At 37.6% G+C, this 15041-nt stretch overlaps 1 protein-coding gene across 1 annotated transcript; it reads right to left on the bottom strand.

Moving 5' to 3' along the window:
* Positions 1 to 554: 554 nt before the first annotated feature.
* On the bottom strand, positions 555 to 1196 carry LOC147517921 (uncharacterized). Its single transcript, XM_086593752.1, has one exon. The coding sequence runs from the start codon at positions 1194 to 1196 to the stop codon at positions 555 to 557; it is 642 nt and encodes a 213-aa protein (XP_086449878.1).
* Positions 1197 to 15041: the final 13845 nt, after the last annotated feature.

Below are 15041 nucleotides of genomic sequence, written 5' to 3'. Positions count from 1 at the left end.
GAAGGAGAAGGTGAAGGTTATAGCAGTAATAAGGCAACTGTGGATTCAACAAGATCAACAGGCAATTGTTTTGGGTGCGGATCAATTGTCCATGGGCAAATATTAATAAGTGTCCAAGATGCTTCACCACAAATATGCGGTATGCAGTTAGTAAAAAGGAATGTAGTCTGGGGAGACGGTATCTCTCATGCATGCAAATGGTGAATGGTGAATGGTGCAAAGGTTTTAGATGGATTGATTTAGCAGGTAGAGAGACCAAGGATAAACAACCTATTGGAAGTGCACTTGGAAAAGGACCTGTTGAGGACGACCACTTGACGGTCACCATTGATGGTCCAGTTAAAATGAATATCGAAGGCAATGTTCAAAATGTGAGCGAACTTGTTAAAAAGTTATCTATTTGAGATTAAGTTCATATATATGTACTTGTTCCTGATATTAATATTATAATAACATGTCCCACAAAAAAATGTATGTAACTGGACTTGGTAATTTTCAAGTAACCAAAATAGCTGACATTGTCTTGCATTCTACCTACCTATTGCAACCCATAATCATATAAACTCTTCATATTCAAAATCTAGTGGAAGTCCAGCTGAAAAATCAATCCATTCTGCATCATCAGTGTCCCTTGTGCATGTTGCAATGTTGTGTCCAAGACCACCACAACGAGAACACCTTCTTTTTTGCACTGGAACCCCCTCTCCTTTAGATCGCTTTCTTTTCTTTGTTAGCCTGCCAGGCATGACCTCATCTACGGGTGGTTTGACCATGATTCCATCAAAAACCCAAACCCATTGTTTTTTACCTCTTATTGGTTTCCACTCTTCTCGATAAATGTCCATCATAGTTTCTTTTGTGTACCAATGCAAACAATAGTCATATACAGAGAATTTACCGTCATCGATTGCCTTCATAGCATGGCTACAAGGAAGACCAACTTGTTGGAAGAAACCACAAGTACATGTCTTGTTGAATAGGTCTACAGTGTCAGTACGATCTATACTTACAATAGAGTAAACATACTCAGTTGCCCTCGAAGCTATGAACGGACGACTAATGTATCTTGAACTGACACTCACATCCTCCGCATATTTGGTCAGTTTGCTCTTAAGCTTTGAAGCCATCAGCCTATAGTCATAGAAGTGTTTGATTATGTTCGACCGAATTCCGTTAAGAAGAGATGTAACAGGCATTGCTCGCTATGGCAGTATCATCTTGTTCCAGCTCTTAATGTGATTTGTATAGCAAATACCATACCTTCTCATTGGAGCAAATGCACAGGATCATGACTCTTTTGGAATCTTAACAAGTTTTGCGTACCCCTTCAGATCGCTACAGGATATGTGACTCAGGATTCTAACAAAATCAGCTTTATCATAAGTTTCAGCCGCCCTCTTCACTCTCTTTTTTGTATCTTCCTTACTGACATTGTTTGAGATATGTTGTGCACAAAAGCAATGTGTAGCATTAGGAAGGATTTTAGGCATGGCTTGAAGAATGCTTTGATGCCTATCAAACATAAGCATAAATTTCTCCTCAGTCCCAACGACATGGTCTTTCAACTTTTCGAGAAACCAATCCCAGTGTTCATTACTTTCTTTCGGGACTATGGCAACTGCAATTGGGAAAACGTGGATGTCACCATCAGCAGCTAGAGTGGTGAGGATAACTGACTTGTATCTATCTTTCATGAATGTCCCATCAATCATAATCAACTTATGGAGACATCTTTTGTAAACACGGACAGTTACCCCATAACACAAGAAAATGCGTTCAAACCTGTGCTCAGGAGATGACGACGTCAATAGCTCGGGTAACAATCTGGATCAACCCTTTTAAGTTCTTTGCAGTAATTTGGCAACATTTGGTACGACTGAGAGAAGCTTCCCCTTATCTACACGAAAACAAGGCAAACCAATGTAAGTTATCTGTTGCTACATATCCACTCAGTACTTGCTGATTGTTTGAAGTCTGATACCTTCTGCATTGCAATTTCTTTGGCTTTCCATGCAGCTTTATAAGATACTTTGGTATGGTGTGAGTTCTTCACCTCTAGCTGCAACTGTCTTGGACACAATTCCACGTTGTCCTTCAGTTTTGACTTAATAACTTCTGCGACCTACTTAGCATTTGCTTGTCGATTAGTTGCATCAGCTTCATCTTGTGGACAAGTGTGTGCCTCTGTCAAGGTTATAATAACCCATATATCAGAACCAGTGGCCGGTTTTGCATACATATGAAATGTACATCCAACAGCCTTATACTTCATCACCACCCTTCCAGGAGCAGTACTTGCACGACGCAAATCAAACATGTTTGCTATTGCATACGACTTCATGTCTTTGATGAGACCATCTCGAGTAGGGTAGTGTTGTCCAACTTTAGGAGGGATAAACTTCACCTGCAAATGAGCAGGAGTAACATCCAAACCAGTACCTTCAGGGGTCTTCGGACTATGGGAAGAGTCGAGATTCTGACATCCTTGATGTAAGTCTTCGGATTTCAGATCAATAGGTGAAACTACCACAACATCAACCATTCCCTTCAAATCAAAATCAAATTAACTTTGTCGTCCTTCACCATTCTTAGTAATTGTCATAGGCGTGCCCCCCCAAAAAAATTCTTCACCACAGTTTGGAGTAGACCATCAATCACCACCATCTCCATCCAATACCTGGACTTCACTATCATCATCATCATCTAAGACTCCTTCTTGCCCCCCTTCACCACGGTTCAGAGTAGACCATCGATCATCATCATCTCCATCCAATACCTGGACTTCACTATCATCATCATCATCATCATCATCCATGACTCCTTCTTGCCCCCCTTCACCACGGTTCAGAGTAGACCATCGATCACCATAATCTCCATCCAATACCTGGACTTCACTATCATCATCATCATCCATGACTCCTTTTTGACCTATGACACCTTCATCATCAACATGTCCATCCAATACTACCACATATTCTTCTTCTATTTCAACATCATGTAGTATTTCAACTTCATCTCCATCACCCACAATCTCATCAATAGTTACATTGGTGGCAATTCTATATTCGTCAGGAATGACTACTGCATCTCCATACGGATTTTGGCTATCAAAGTCATCATAATCAGGTTGATCAAGATCTCCAACACCAGTTTCACCAAAGTCCGCATTGGATTTTGCTGCGATATATTAGTGAAGAATATATCAGCAACAAGACTATATGATACTTGAAACATAGAAACCACATACGTTCAAACAAATCAAGAAGTATAGTTGATTCTATTCTATCTGAAAAGGTTTCTGGTGAACTTCCCGCTTCAGTTGACACTTCCTCAGGCCAAAAATCTATGTTTCAACCAACACTCAGTAAGTACACATACCATTATCAGCAATATATTCCTTAAGCACATGTGGTCCAACTCTCACCTTCCATGATCTTTTTGAATGTCGACAAGCTGTGAGGTTCAGCAACTTCATGAATCTCATCATGTTCCACTTGATGAACACCACTTGTCTGTTGCTCAAGGGGATTATCTGGTGAGCATAACATGGTCAAAAGAACATTCAGTTCATAACTATAAGCAAGCATGTCTTTTACTATCACTAAATACAATATAAACAAATAAAATTACGAACCTATTGCTTGGTCCACAAGCTGTAATGGTTTGGCACAGGTTTTCGTACGAGCTAACATCTTTTCTTTCAAAAAAGTTTGTTTTCGCGGAGAAGGCCCTGTAGGAATCTCTTTCCATTCTTATGAAATATTTTCATTCATGGCTTCTCTATGGGAAACACTTGTAGGGATATGTTCTTTAAACAACTGAATAGCTACTTTTTTCTTTTTCATACTCGGTGCACCAGGAGTAGATGTTGTAGCTCTTCGTGCTCCTTGAGAAGGTGGTGTTACAACACACGCTTCCTTGATAACCCAAACTAGCATAACTTTGGTTGGGTTCTTCTTCTATCTCGTAATCATGTTGGCATAGTCAGTTTGTTCGTCGATTCAACAAAGGCACTTGTTCATTAGGTACCGCAAAAAGAAACTTGGCCACCTACTCGAACTTACAGCTTCCACAAGACTAATGGATCTTTCGTAAGAAATGTCGACATCACACACTCTCAATTTCACCTCACCTCCGACATACTTCATCACCCCATATTTGTCTGCTTTCATCTCACCATCATAATGAATAAGAACATCGAAGGAAACAGCTGTAAGAGTTCTCACATTGAATACAATATAAAAGTTATCGCATTTAATATTGTTGCACTTTTATGACAATAATATTCTAAAAAAACCTTAACAACAACGAAAGAATCAACATGGAAACCCGAGAACCATTGAAAGCTATAATATTTACTTGAAAATAATGATAGAACCTCAACACTACATTGAAACAAAACCCAACAAACCAAACTCTACAGCCCAACATCCAAGACGAGATAGATAAGTTTTTAAAGGGTAAGTTAAAACAAAACCTACCTTTTTTATGTGAATGTGTGATGTTCTCCTCCATTTCAAACAGGAGAGAGGAAGAAAAAATCAAGAAAACCTTAAACAAAAGTGGATACTTGTCTAAACTTTTGAAGGTTGGACCAAATATCGAGGTTCATGTTAGGGTACTATTCCCATTTTTGTGAAACGAAAATAAGTAATGGGTAAAAATAATGTTGCTGATAGTAGTTATAACAATTGCTACATAATATATTCGACTTAGCTTCGACTACTTCATTTATATTTTTATCCAAATAATGTTGGCAACACGTATCACTAGGGTAATCGAACGACTAATTCATTGTGGTCAGTCACAATCACTAAGTACACCTAGAGATTGCGTGTACCAGGTAGGTCAAAGAGTGTAACAGTTCCACGTCGGTTTTGTCTCAAAATACAACCAAGGGCAAAATAGTCAAAAAAACCTTTGAAAAGTCAAAATGTATGGGCGTGGTCTAATTGAGAAGGAATTGACATTATCATGGTCTATTTGAGAAATTACCCTAAAAACAAAATCAAAATTTCCCAAGATTCTCTCCACAAAACATGTTTCTCTCTCTGGATTCTTCTTCTCCACTCTTAATTTAAAAACAAATAACCAAAAAAGAAAAATAAACCAAACTCTAGGATTACAACTATAACAGACTCAAGTTTGTAAGTATTGGAAAGGGTTTTTAGCATTTTGCTAGTGATAATAGTGATATTAGGGTTTGATCCACAATTAATTGTTTATTGTACTTTGGTCCAAAATTACCGTTAAAGTGTGCTGACTTTGCCTTGTGTGTAAGTTGACCGAACGACTCACATCTATTTCATCCATATTTTTCTGAAATGTCTATAATACCCTACACATATCACACAAACTACAAATATTGCTATTAAGAGTAGGACCAATTAGTAAAAATTACACATAACATCATCTCATTCATTCAATCCAAGGGTGGAGCTTAGGCAGTTAACATTTTTTTTATTGAACACCGCTCCACCACCACCTCCACCCTCCATAACAACCTGAATCGCCACCATTATCACCATCCAAAAGCAATGGCCGCCATTAACACAATCAACTACCAATCAAAAACCCATTTATCACATTTTCACTTTAAGATCATATTTTTAAGTTTGTTGGCGATTTTTGAACATTCAAGTTTGTTGCTGATCTTTGACACTCAATTTTTTTTTTTTAGATTTTGGGTTAAGATTAGGGTTGTTAATATTTTTGTCTGATTTATTAGGGAGTTTAAGTTGAAATTTCAAATACCCAATCTTATTTCTTCAAAATTCAAAGATAATTTTTGTAGTTCTCTATCTAGTGTTTTAAGTTTAATAGGACAAATGATTTTGATATTTGTATACGGTTAAGAGAGATGACGGTGATTGTTGAATGGTGATGAATGAGGTGATAATTGAGTGGTGGAAGAGAAAGTGGTGGTGGTGGTAAGATAGAAAAAAGATAAAATGTAAGTTTGGGACTCAGTTAGTTGAGATACACATGGTGTAAAACGAGCCGTTAATTAAAGCAGATGATTAAATAAAGGCTATGATTAAATGAAGGCCAATGATTTTAAGGCCACAATAAACAATTAATTGTGGACCAAACCCTAATATCACTATTATCACTAGGACCAAACTGCAACATACCAGTTAAGTGGTAGTATTATGAAATATTTGACGGGCAACGACAATTTTGGACCAAAGTGCAATAAACAATTAATTATGGACCAAACCCTAATATCATTATTATCACTAGGACCAAAATACAAAAAACCTAGAAACAACTTCATCCTGACATCCATATTATTAGAAATGTTGGGGAGAAATACTAAATTACCAATTCATGTGTGATTCATCCAACGATCTTGGTTCTGCTAAAAAAAGCTTTTAAGTGCTAATGAGGTGGAAAATCTTGTCAAGGACTCCGCAAGTAAATGGAAGAATGTTATTGAGTCAATGCATAAAGATGTCATGACATCTTTTAGTAACTTTCTCCGTGGTATGGAAATCTTAAGAGGTGCATTGACCCAGTTACTGCTTTACACCACCAGGCTTTCAGATTGCATCAGGCTGGTATCTAGTTAAGTTGCTCTACACTAAACAAAGATTTAGTTTCAATCAAGGGTGGAACCAGGATCTTGTATAAGGGGGGCTACTTTGAAGTTAAACTTCAAGGATTTTTTTTTCTCTTAAGGGAACCAAGCAATATTGCACACAAATAAACAAGATGTTTTTTTTTTTAGGTTTTAATTTTTTTAATTTCCATTTTTGATATTTGAGAATGAACTTAGAGAATAAGAGAGTAAAAGAGATACTGGACTGTTAAATATATATATTTACCGTGTGAGAATGCTATTCTTCTTTTTCCACTCTTGGAAGAAGTCAGGTTAGGAAAGAGGAGACATACTAGCATATAAAGGGGGTTTTTTTTTTTTTTTCACTAGAAAACTGCCCATGTTCTTTATTAGTACATACTACATAGGATATAGTATATAGAGTTGGTATATTTGATAATTTTGGACAGTTTTGTTTGTATAGATATAATATATATTTTTTCCTGAGAAAGTTATGGGGGCTATAGCCCCCTGTTAGCCTTCCTTTGGGTCCGCCCCTGGCAACACACCCCTGTGAGGACCTAACTTAAGGACGCTCTCCAAAAGTTTTAGAAACGACTCTGCTTTTGCATTTCACCGCTCATGTTTTACACGTTTATCTTTAGATGATTAAACTACTGTGTATATATTATTCTGAGTTCAAAGGAGCTTTTCTTTATTCTCCCGCTATGAGATGTATAAATAACCTCTGAGAATAAATAAGGAAACGAGACCTTTTGTGCTAAATAGAGAAAGTTTGTGAGTACCTTCTCTGGAAAACTCTCATGAGGCTTAAGCTCGTCCACTAGGAAAGTCCTAGTGGTTTAAGGCCTTGTTGCATATGGTTAATGCAATCGCACTCCGTGAAACGAGACTAGTATAATAAATCACACATTTGTGTTCTTAGTTTTTTCTCTCTCATCTTTTGCTTGAGGGCAAGCAAAATGCTGTTTGGGGTAGTTGATCAGTCCCCAAATGTGCGTTTTATTACCTTTACAATGCTTTGAATATGCCATTCTTATGCTTAATGAACAGACAACTTATAGCTTTTTCTACCATTTGCAGGATACAGGTTAGTTAGGACACATATTCCTAATACGTGTATTTTGGCACAAAAAGGATGGCTATTTACGCTACTTGGGAAGATTCCAGCTTAGGAGCAATAGTGCTGGAAAGTCAAAAGTCAAGTCAACTGTCAAAGTCAAAGACTCAAGACTAAAAGCTACTGACTCAGGGACCTAAAGCCAAAATCAAGACTTCTATTGTATGGGCTTAGGTCAAAATCCCATAAGATTGTTTCTAGAAGGAAGGGTATAATTGTAAATGGTGTCCTAAATCCTACCTATATTAATATCCGTTTCTCCCAAGATGCTCATAGTGAGCCACATCAGCAAAGTTTTTAAAATAGTCCCTATTTGAAAAATAATTACTTGCCTTCTTACTAAACTAACCCTGAATTTGGCCTGCTCTCTAATTTAATATAAATTAAAATTGTCCTTTCATGTGTTATGATAAAACAAAAAACAAAGCTACGCATTATTTCATTATTTCAAATGTACGCATGGGATAAAAAAAAACAAATTCTAAAAAACAATGGATTAGTTAATTGATATGTATTAGTTATTAGATATGGATATGGATATGTATTAGTTAATAGATATGGATATGTATTAGTTAATAGATATGGATATGGATTACTTATTGGATATGGATATGTTAAACTTCCAAGTGCTTCCCTTAAATATAGGCCCAGACATGATGGGTTTAAGAATAACAGGCCCGGCCACAGGTCGGGCTGCATGGCTAGTAAACCAAAGTTGTAGAGAAAGACCATTACCCTAGAGCTAATCTTTGGTCATTAGGAGTAGAATAAATGTTTTAATTTAAATTTATATTTCCTTGTTTTCCATTTTTATGTTCTTCAAGCTTTAGTGTAAACCAAGTTCTACATCTTTTCAATACAAGTTTCCATTACATCTTTTCAATAGAAGTTTCCATTACATCTTTTCATCCCTTTACAACTCAACCAATAGTTAAGATTGAGAGTAATTCCAAATAACCATAAGAAAATAGGAGAGAAAAGTTACAAAGTTTAGTGTTTCATCCATCAAAACCATCCTCCAAACAAAGAATCTAAGATGAACAACACAACCCTTATCACCACTATCAAAACATACTCTTCAGTAACCCTGTGGAGTGAGTATACAAGTTTTCTTTTATTCTTTTATTCATTTTACATTTCTTTTTCAAATATGTTTGTTTTCTTTGTTCTGTTAATGATAGATTCTTGATACATCAATAGTTAAGTAATTTTTCAAAATTAAAACAAAATGGGCAATGAATTTTACACATACCAACCCCTAGAGCAACACAATCTAGGGGCAGTTTGAGATCAGTTTTGCTTACTAAGGGTCGCCTATATCACCGAGCTATTTGCCCAGGTCAGAATATTCCATGTATTGCGTAGTAAATCCACCAACTCGCGTAGCTGAAGCTCTGTCTGTCTAGATTGGGTTCGCCACATAATCGACACAAAAATTGCCTAAGATTATCTTTTATGGTTTGTTTTCAAATAGTAGCTTCTAGAATCACAGCTTTTGAGTATGAGTTTCTTAAAACATCTCTCCATAGTTTTCCAAACTAGAGGATATAAAATAAAAGTTATACGCCCTGGAGTAACCAAAATGATACCGGATTCATGTATAATTTTATCTTCTTGTCAAAACCTCTATATGGTTAGAGATATATTTTGATTGAGAAAACCAACTAAAAAAAAAACAAGGTGTCTCTAAACGAGAATTAAACAAATAGAGTAACCGAAAGTGATACTATTCTCTATTTAATTTTATCTTTTGCCTCCACATCTCTATTTATCTTGAGAATCTGACGTTAAAAGAGTCAAAATTGTACAAATTTGAAAAAAATTCCTTTCTTAAAAACCTTTCCCCCTTCTCAATCTCTCTCTTTTCTGAAAAACTTTTAAAAAATGTCTTCTGTAACAAGCAAAAACCTTCAACCTAGCAAGACTAGATGGATCAGTTTCAATGATCGTGTGCAAGCACTTCCTAGAGAACTGTAGCTTAAGATATGGACACATATACCGAAAATCATTCCTGGTTTAGGTAAGAGTTCATACGCACGTAAGAGACGAGCTATGAGAGAAGGCTGGTGCTTGAATTGTCAAATACCAACTTGCCCCGATCTTCAACCTCATAATAATTTTGTTTATAAAGTCTACACGTACGTGTTATCCTCCAGTGCATTACGCACGGTCTAAGAAAGTAATCCAACCATCTGGTTGGGATTGACTCAAGTTTTCAAAAACTTCCAAGTCTTGGGAATCTGACTTAAAATGACCCACCTTTTTAAAATTTCAATCAAACTTATTCAAAATCCAAAAAAATTAATTAAAATTTTCTTTATGTTATATGTACATATTTCCCTACAGTTCCTTTTTGTTTCATTCCATCATCTGTTTTTTATCCATCATTGGATGTGAGTGTACCATATACTGTTACATTTCATTTTTGATGCTGATCATTTTGGTACCTCACGGGTCAAGATCGGGGGAGTAACAAAGTGCGGATTAGCTCTTGAAGTTGGCAAGGCACTACTGACATGATTGGACTTCTTTGATTTCATTTGGGTTTAGGCCAAAATTTCAATATAACTTAAAAAGGCACATGCCTCGCATGTACCATCATTTCGTATATATAACTCGCGATTGCCTGGCCCAACTCATCTTCCCCAATTTTCCAAAACCCTAGCCACCCAATTCAACTCGTGTCCGCCATCTTCTAGCTCGCGACCGCGACTTCACCCTAAAACACCACCACTCCAAATTTTTATAGCCTACCCCAATTTCAAACCCCATTCCAACAAGAAACTACAATTTTATCAATTCCTACTCCAAATGGCTCGAGTTCTTAAAATTGTGCCGGAGCAAAATTTTGAACCCATCTTCAATTCCAATCTGTTTGAAGTGTACTTCAAGGATGAGATTAGGAGAAGAGGATGGGAGGCTTTGGTTTGGTTGGGAGGTGCGGCTTATTATCCTTCTCTAACTTTTTCGTTCTACAATGGTATGCTTAGAGGGGAGGATGACAGCATCACGGTTGTCAAGGATGTCCGCTCACTAGAGCTCACCAAGGAGGTGGTAAGTGGAGTTCTGTAACGCCTCGAGGCCCATCACACATCCCGAGGACGTGGAGATGAATCTCGAGGCAGTCACTATCCCAATTCTATTGAAATTTCGGTGGAGTTTCCTTTATTTTATCGACGTTTCGTATACGAAAAACCTATCATAAAACCTGGAAATTTCATAATTCATCCTTCCAACAACCATATATATACAAACTAACTTCATACGCAACAGTGATGTACAACTATATCCACAAAAGGTTTAAGTGTAACTATTACTCCAATACATCGTTTAGTACATCAAAATGAACTAGCTCTCTATATATACAACAAAAGAATGAACTAGACTCTATACAACCCAAAATGAACTTGACTCTCCCCCTCGTCAAGCATAGGGGAAACCATCCAAATCCCCATAACCATCCTCACTAGTTGTAGGGAAAGCCTCCTCCGCAATTGGTTCGACTGAAATGTTAATGTAGGATGAGCAAACAACTATGCCCAGTAGAAACGCACATAACCAATAAATAGACTACTTATAGCTAAACATTTAAAACATGCAGGTTTCCATAATAATATCCAAATATCGTGACTATATAATACATCACTAACTAGCAGAAATCATTTCGACATGCCTCGTTAATATTCAAAATATAGTTTTCACAAACATCATACAACTATTGTGTCCGCTGCATCCTATTATAATGGTGAGGGTAATGACGGTAATTTCGACCCGATCCACGAGGCATATCTCGGTTCAGTACTTCCCAGTGTGAACCATGCACCGTTGTTTTCCTGATTTTACCGGCAGCTGGGAGCTGAAATGACGTTGTTGTGTTCGTACACACAAAATCCCCAAAGCTTTTAGGGCTCAGGTGGGCCCTGTAACCACGACCCCCATACAGGCTGTCACCTAACTTACGGTGGTCAACCGCCGATGATCAAGCAGATGCTTTCGGGTTCGACACACATTTAGGAGTGGACTAAACTCTCACTCCTCGTGTCTAAACCTCATCGAGGTAACATGTAACCTCACACATGCTAAGCACCATACAGCGTGACACGTGCAAACATGGTTATCTAGAAAAATAGAAAAGGAATTTCCGAACTACATCCTGTGATGCATCCCTTTAAAGATGGTCCACCACCTCGAAAGGTGTACACCACAGTTGGAATCCTAGAGCGAACTGCTATCTCCGGAAATGCGACAACAGTTCCTTCTTTGTAGGAATTCACAATTCCTTTTCTAAATCCCCTCGTGATAAGCATAGTAATATATATATACTCGTATTACCGGTTATTTCCAAATACTATAGATACATATTTAGTTTTTCTTTTAAAATTGTTGGTTCTGTATGTGTGAGTTCCTGGATTCCCAACCGTCGATTCAATACAACCTATGACTCCCAAACGGGCCAGTCATAGTAAATGACAACTGATGATTCCCAAACGGCGAATCATCAAAAATAACAACAACCATATCCATAGAGCAATCCAGAACCTCACACATAGTTACAAACAATCGGGTAATCCATACCCACATAGAAAAATCCATCTCTCTTTCTCCTTCCTGAGACAAGAGACGATCAACCCTTCCTAAAACTAATTTTTTTTCTCTTTTAACGAAAGAAAACAATCCCAGCTACCTAGATTTCACAAAAATCATTTCACACGAAAGCTATCCATATATCTAGTTTATATTGAGGAAAATACAATGCAAAACATGAATATCATATATACATGCATGGTTGATACGCAAACTATCTCTTATCAATTTAAACAATTCAAATCATGCATGAAAATAAGCAGGCTACATATTGGTATGTAGGTTCCTACCTTAGCAAGCTCCGTTTCTCCTCGAATCCCACTTAACCGAATCCACTCGTATTTACTCCTATAACATCATATATATAAGTAGGATGTTATAATTGATCAACTAACGAGAAATTCTTATCTAACGCAAGCCGAGAAGAAATCTCGACGCTAAGAATTTGGTTTCAGGTATCCTTTCCTACAACTACTGTTAACAGCGCTACATGCCATTTCTAACATTGTCACTCTGACCGGTCTCTGCAGGCCTTAATGCCACACTAATCATATCTATCAATTCCACTAACGATTACGATTTTTCCCAACTCTAACTATAAACAAATTCCACTCTTCAATTCACCTTAAATATATTAATCACTAAGTGGGTGTTCTTCCTCCTTAAATCATAATTCAACATGATCTTAACAAAGCATAAAACTAACATCAATTCTCTAAAATAGATTGGATATACAGTAATCCTTACCAAATCCGCAAGAATATTTCCTCAGCTTTCTGCTCCACTCATTTCGCCCAACTCTATCTTCTCTCAACAAGCTACTGTCGAAATTCAACACCCCCAATTCAATTAATTTCATCCATACACCCCTAATCCATCGAAATTTAGTTTAAATATCTATTTAGGAAGAAATTAAACTCACCTTTTACCTTGGTATGACGCGATTCCAAGTAATTTTGAATCCTCACACTTGAGTTTAAGGTTTCTAAGGTTTGGGTGTGAAGAATTGAGGTTTTAATCGATTGAAATTGATCGAATTTGGTTTTCTCTCTCCTAGGTTTTCAATTGGCGAAATGGGGAAAAATTTGGCGCGATAAATTTGGTTTGGTGCGATTTTGGTTTTTGGATAATTCTAAGGTTTGGGTAAAAAGACCGTCTTACCCTTACATTGTAATTTAGTACCAAACAAGGGTTTGATCATACGCTCTCACGTGCAACGCCCAAGTTTGCGCACACTATACAATAATTGTGACGCTGTCATCGAAGGACTTGTCTAGTTCTACAGTTTTTGGGTTTACAGGCGACAGACTCCTATTGACTATGCAAGTATTTAGTTATGCGCATACGAATTTATCCTGTATCGAATTATTTTATCACTTATTATTTATCTTCTTTTTCCGATCTTCGTATATTTTAAGTAACTAGTGATATGAAATCTTAGAATTTTCCAAGTGGTTTTCCTGAACTAACTTGGTTTTTCTCGGCCAGTGTTAAATTACTTTACGTTACGTCATGCTAAACGTCTATCCGACTGGCCACGTATGTAATCGTCCCTAAGGTTCACGTGTCTTTTACTAATTTACCCTTAATAAGAATTCAGGACTTTACAAGTTCTGGGGATTCCTCTGAAGGTTTATGATCAGACGGAATAGTCCCCAGATGGTAAGACCATCGACGTGATGATGGTAGAGACACTTCTCAAGGGGGTGAAAAACCCCAAGTCTCATTGTGCGTTTCAGAGTTCGCTACGAAGGACCTAGCTGGCAATATCTCAGTGGATAGCCTACAACCTGCTAGGCTCATCCAAGCCTTCTGATATAGGTAAGGTGATGCTTCATATTTTATGGATTCTTCAAGAACAGAAGAATAGCTTCTGCATCGTCTCCTTTATCTTTGAACAATTCTGCAAACCGAAGAAATCAACCACCCCTCTATTAGTACTGGTCACTAGGATCATGCAGCAGTGGGGGTTCGATGCCACAGATGCCCTAGTGGAGGTTAGGGACACTACCACAGGTCCTATCTATGCCCACTGTATCCAGAAGTTTTGGTATCCACCTGCCGCCAGAGCCGTCGAGCAAGCACGCCTGACTGAGAAAGTGGATTACTTCACTGAAAACGCCACTCGACAGTTCACTCAACCCATGGACGGAATTCATTTCCTCCATGGAGGCCATAGGATTCTGCACTCGTGTCTCTACCAGCTTAGGGAAACTTAGGGGAACATTATAGCGAAATAGCAGACCATCAGAGAGGAGCAGCGGTCCTTCCAGTAGGAGCAACGACGTTTTCAGCACAGTGTCACTAAAACACTACAGAGCATCAGAGACGCGCTCCTGCGTAGTGATAGACATGCTAGGACCGTACGTCGGCAAGGAGAAGGATCTTCTAGACGTCGAGACGAGTCATGCACGGATTCTAACTAGGCATTTCCCAAGTGTCCGTATCTCCTCTCTCTCTCTCTCTCTCTCTCTCTCTCTCTCTCTCTCTCTCTCTCTCTCTCTCTCTCTCTCTCTCTCTCTCTCTCTCTCTCTCTCTCTCTCTCTCTCTCTCTCTCTCTCTCTCTCTCTCTCTCTCTCTATATATATATATATATATATATATATATATATATATTCTGTTTCTTCTTATGTGCATGACGTTTAGTATATGTTTAACGATATGCTTAATATTATCTGCTTGTTTTACTTTGTTTTCTTGTGGGAATTTGGTATATGAGTAGAAGGTAAAACAGATACATCATGCCAAAATTTTCCATTTTTCTTTCATGTATTT

This window comes from Coptis chinensis, chromosome 2 (assembly GCF_015680905.1).
Source record: "Coptis chinensis isolate HL-2020 chromosome 2, ASM1568090v1, whole genome shotgun sequence".
Taxonomy (NCBI): domain Eukaryota; kingdom Viridiplantae; phylum Streptophyta; class Magnoliopsida; order Ranunculales; family Ranunculaceae; genus Coptis; species Coptis chinensis.
Note: the sequence above shows the minus strand (reverse complement) of the source record. Positions and strands in the feature narration are given on the sequence as shown.

Excerpts from the sequence above, each read along its gene's own strand:
- LOC147517921 (XM_086593752.1), bottom strand. The coding sequence starts at position 1,196 with ATGCCTGTTACATCTCTTCTTAACGGAATTCGGTCGAACATAATCAAA.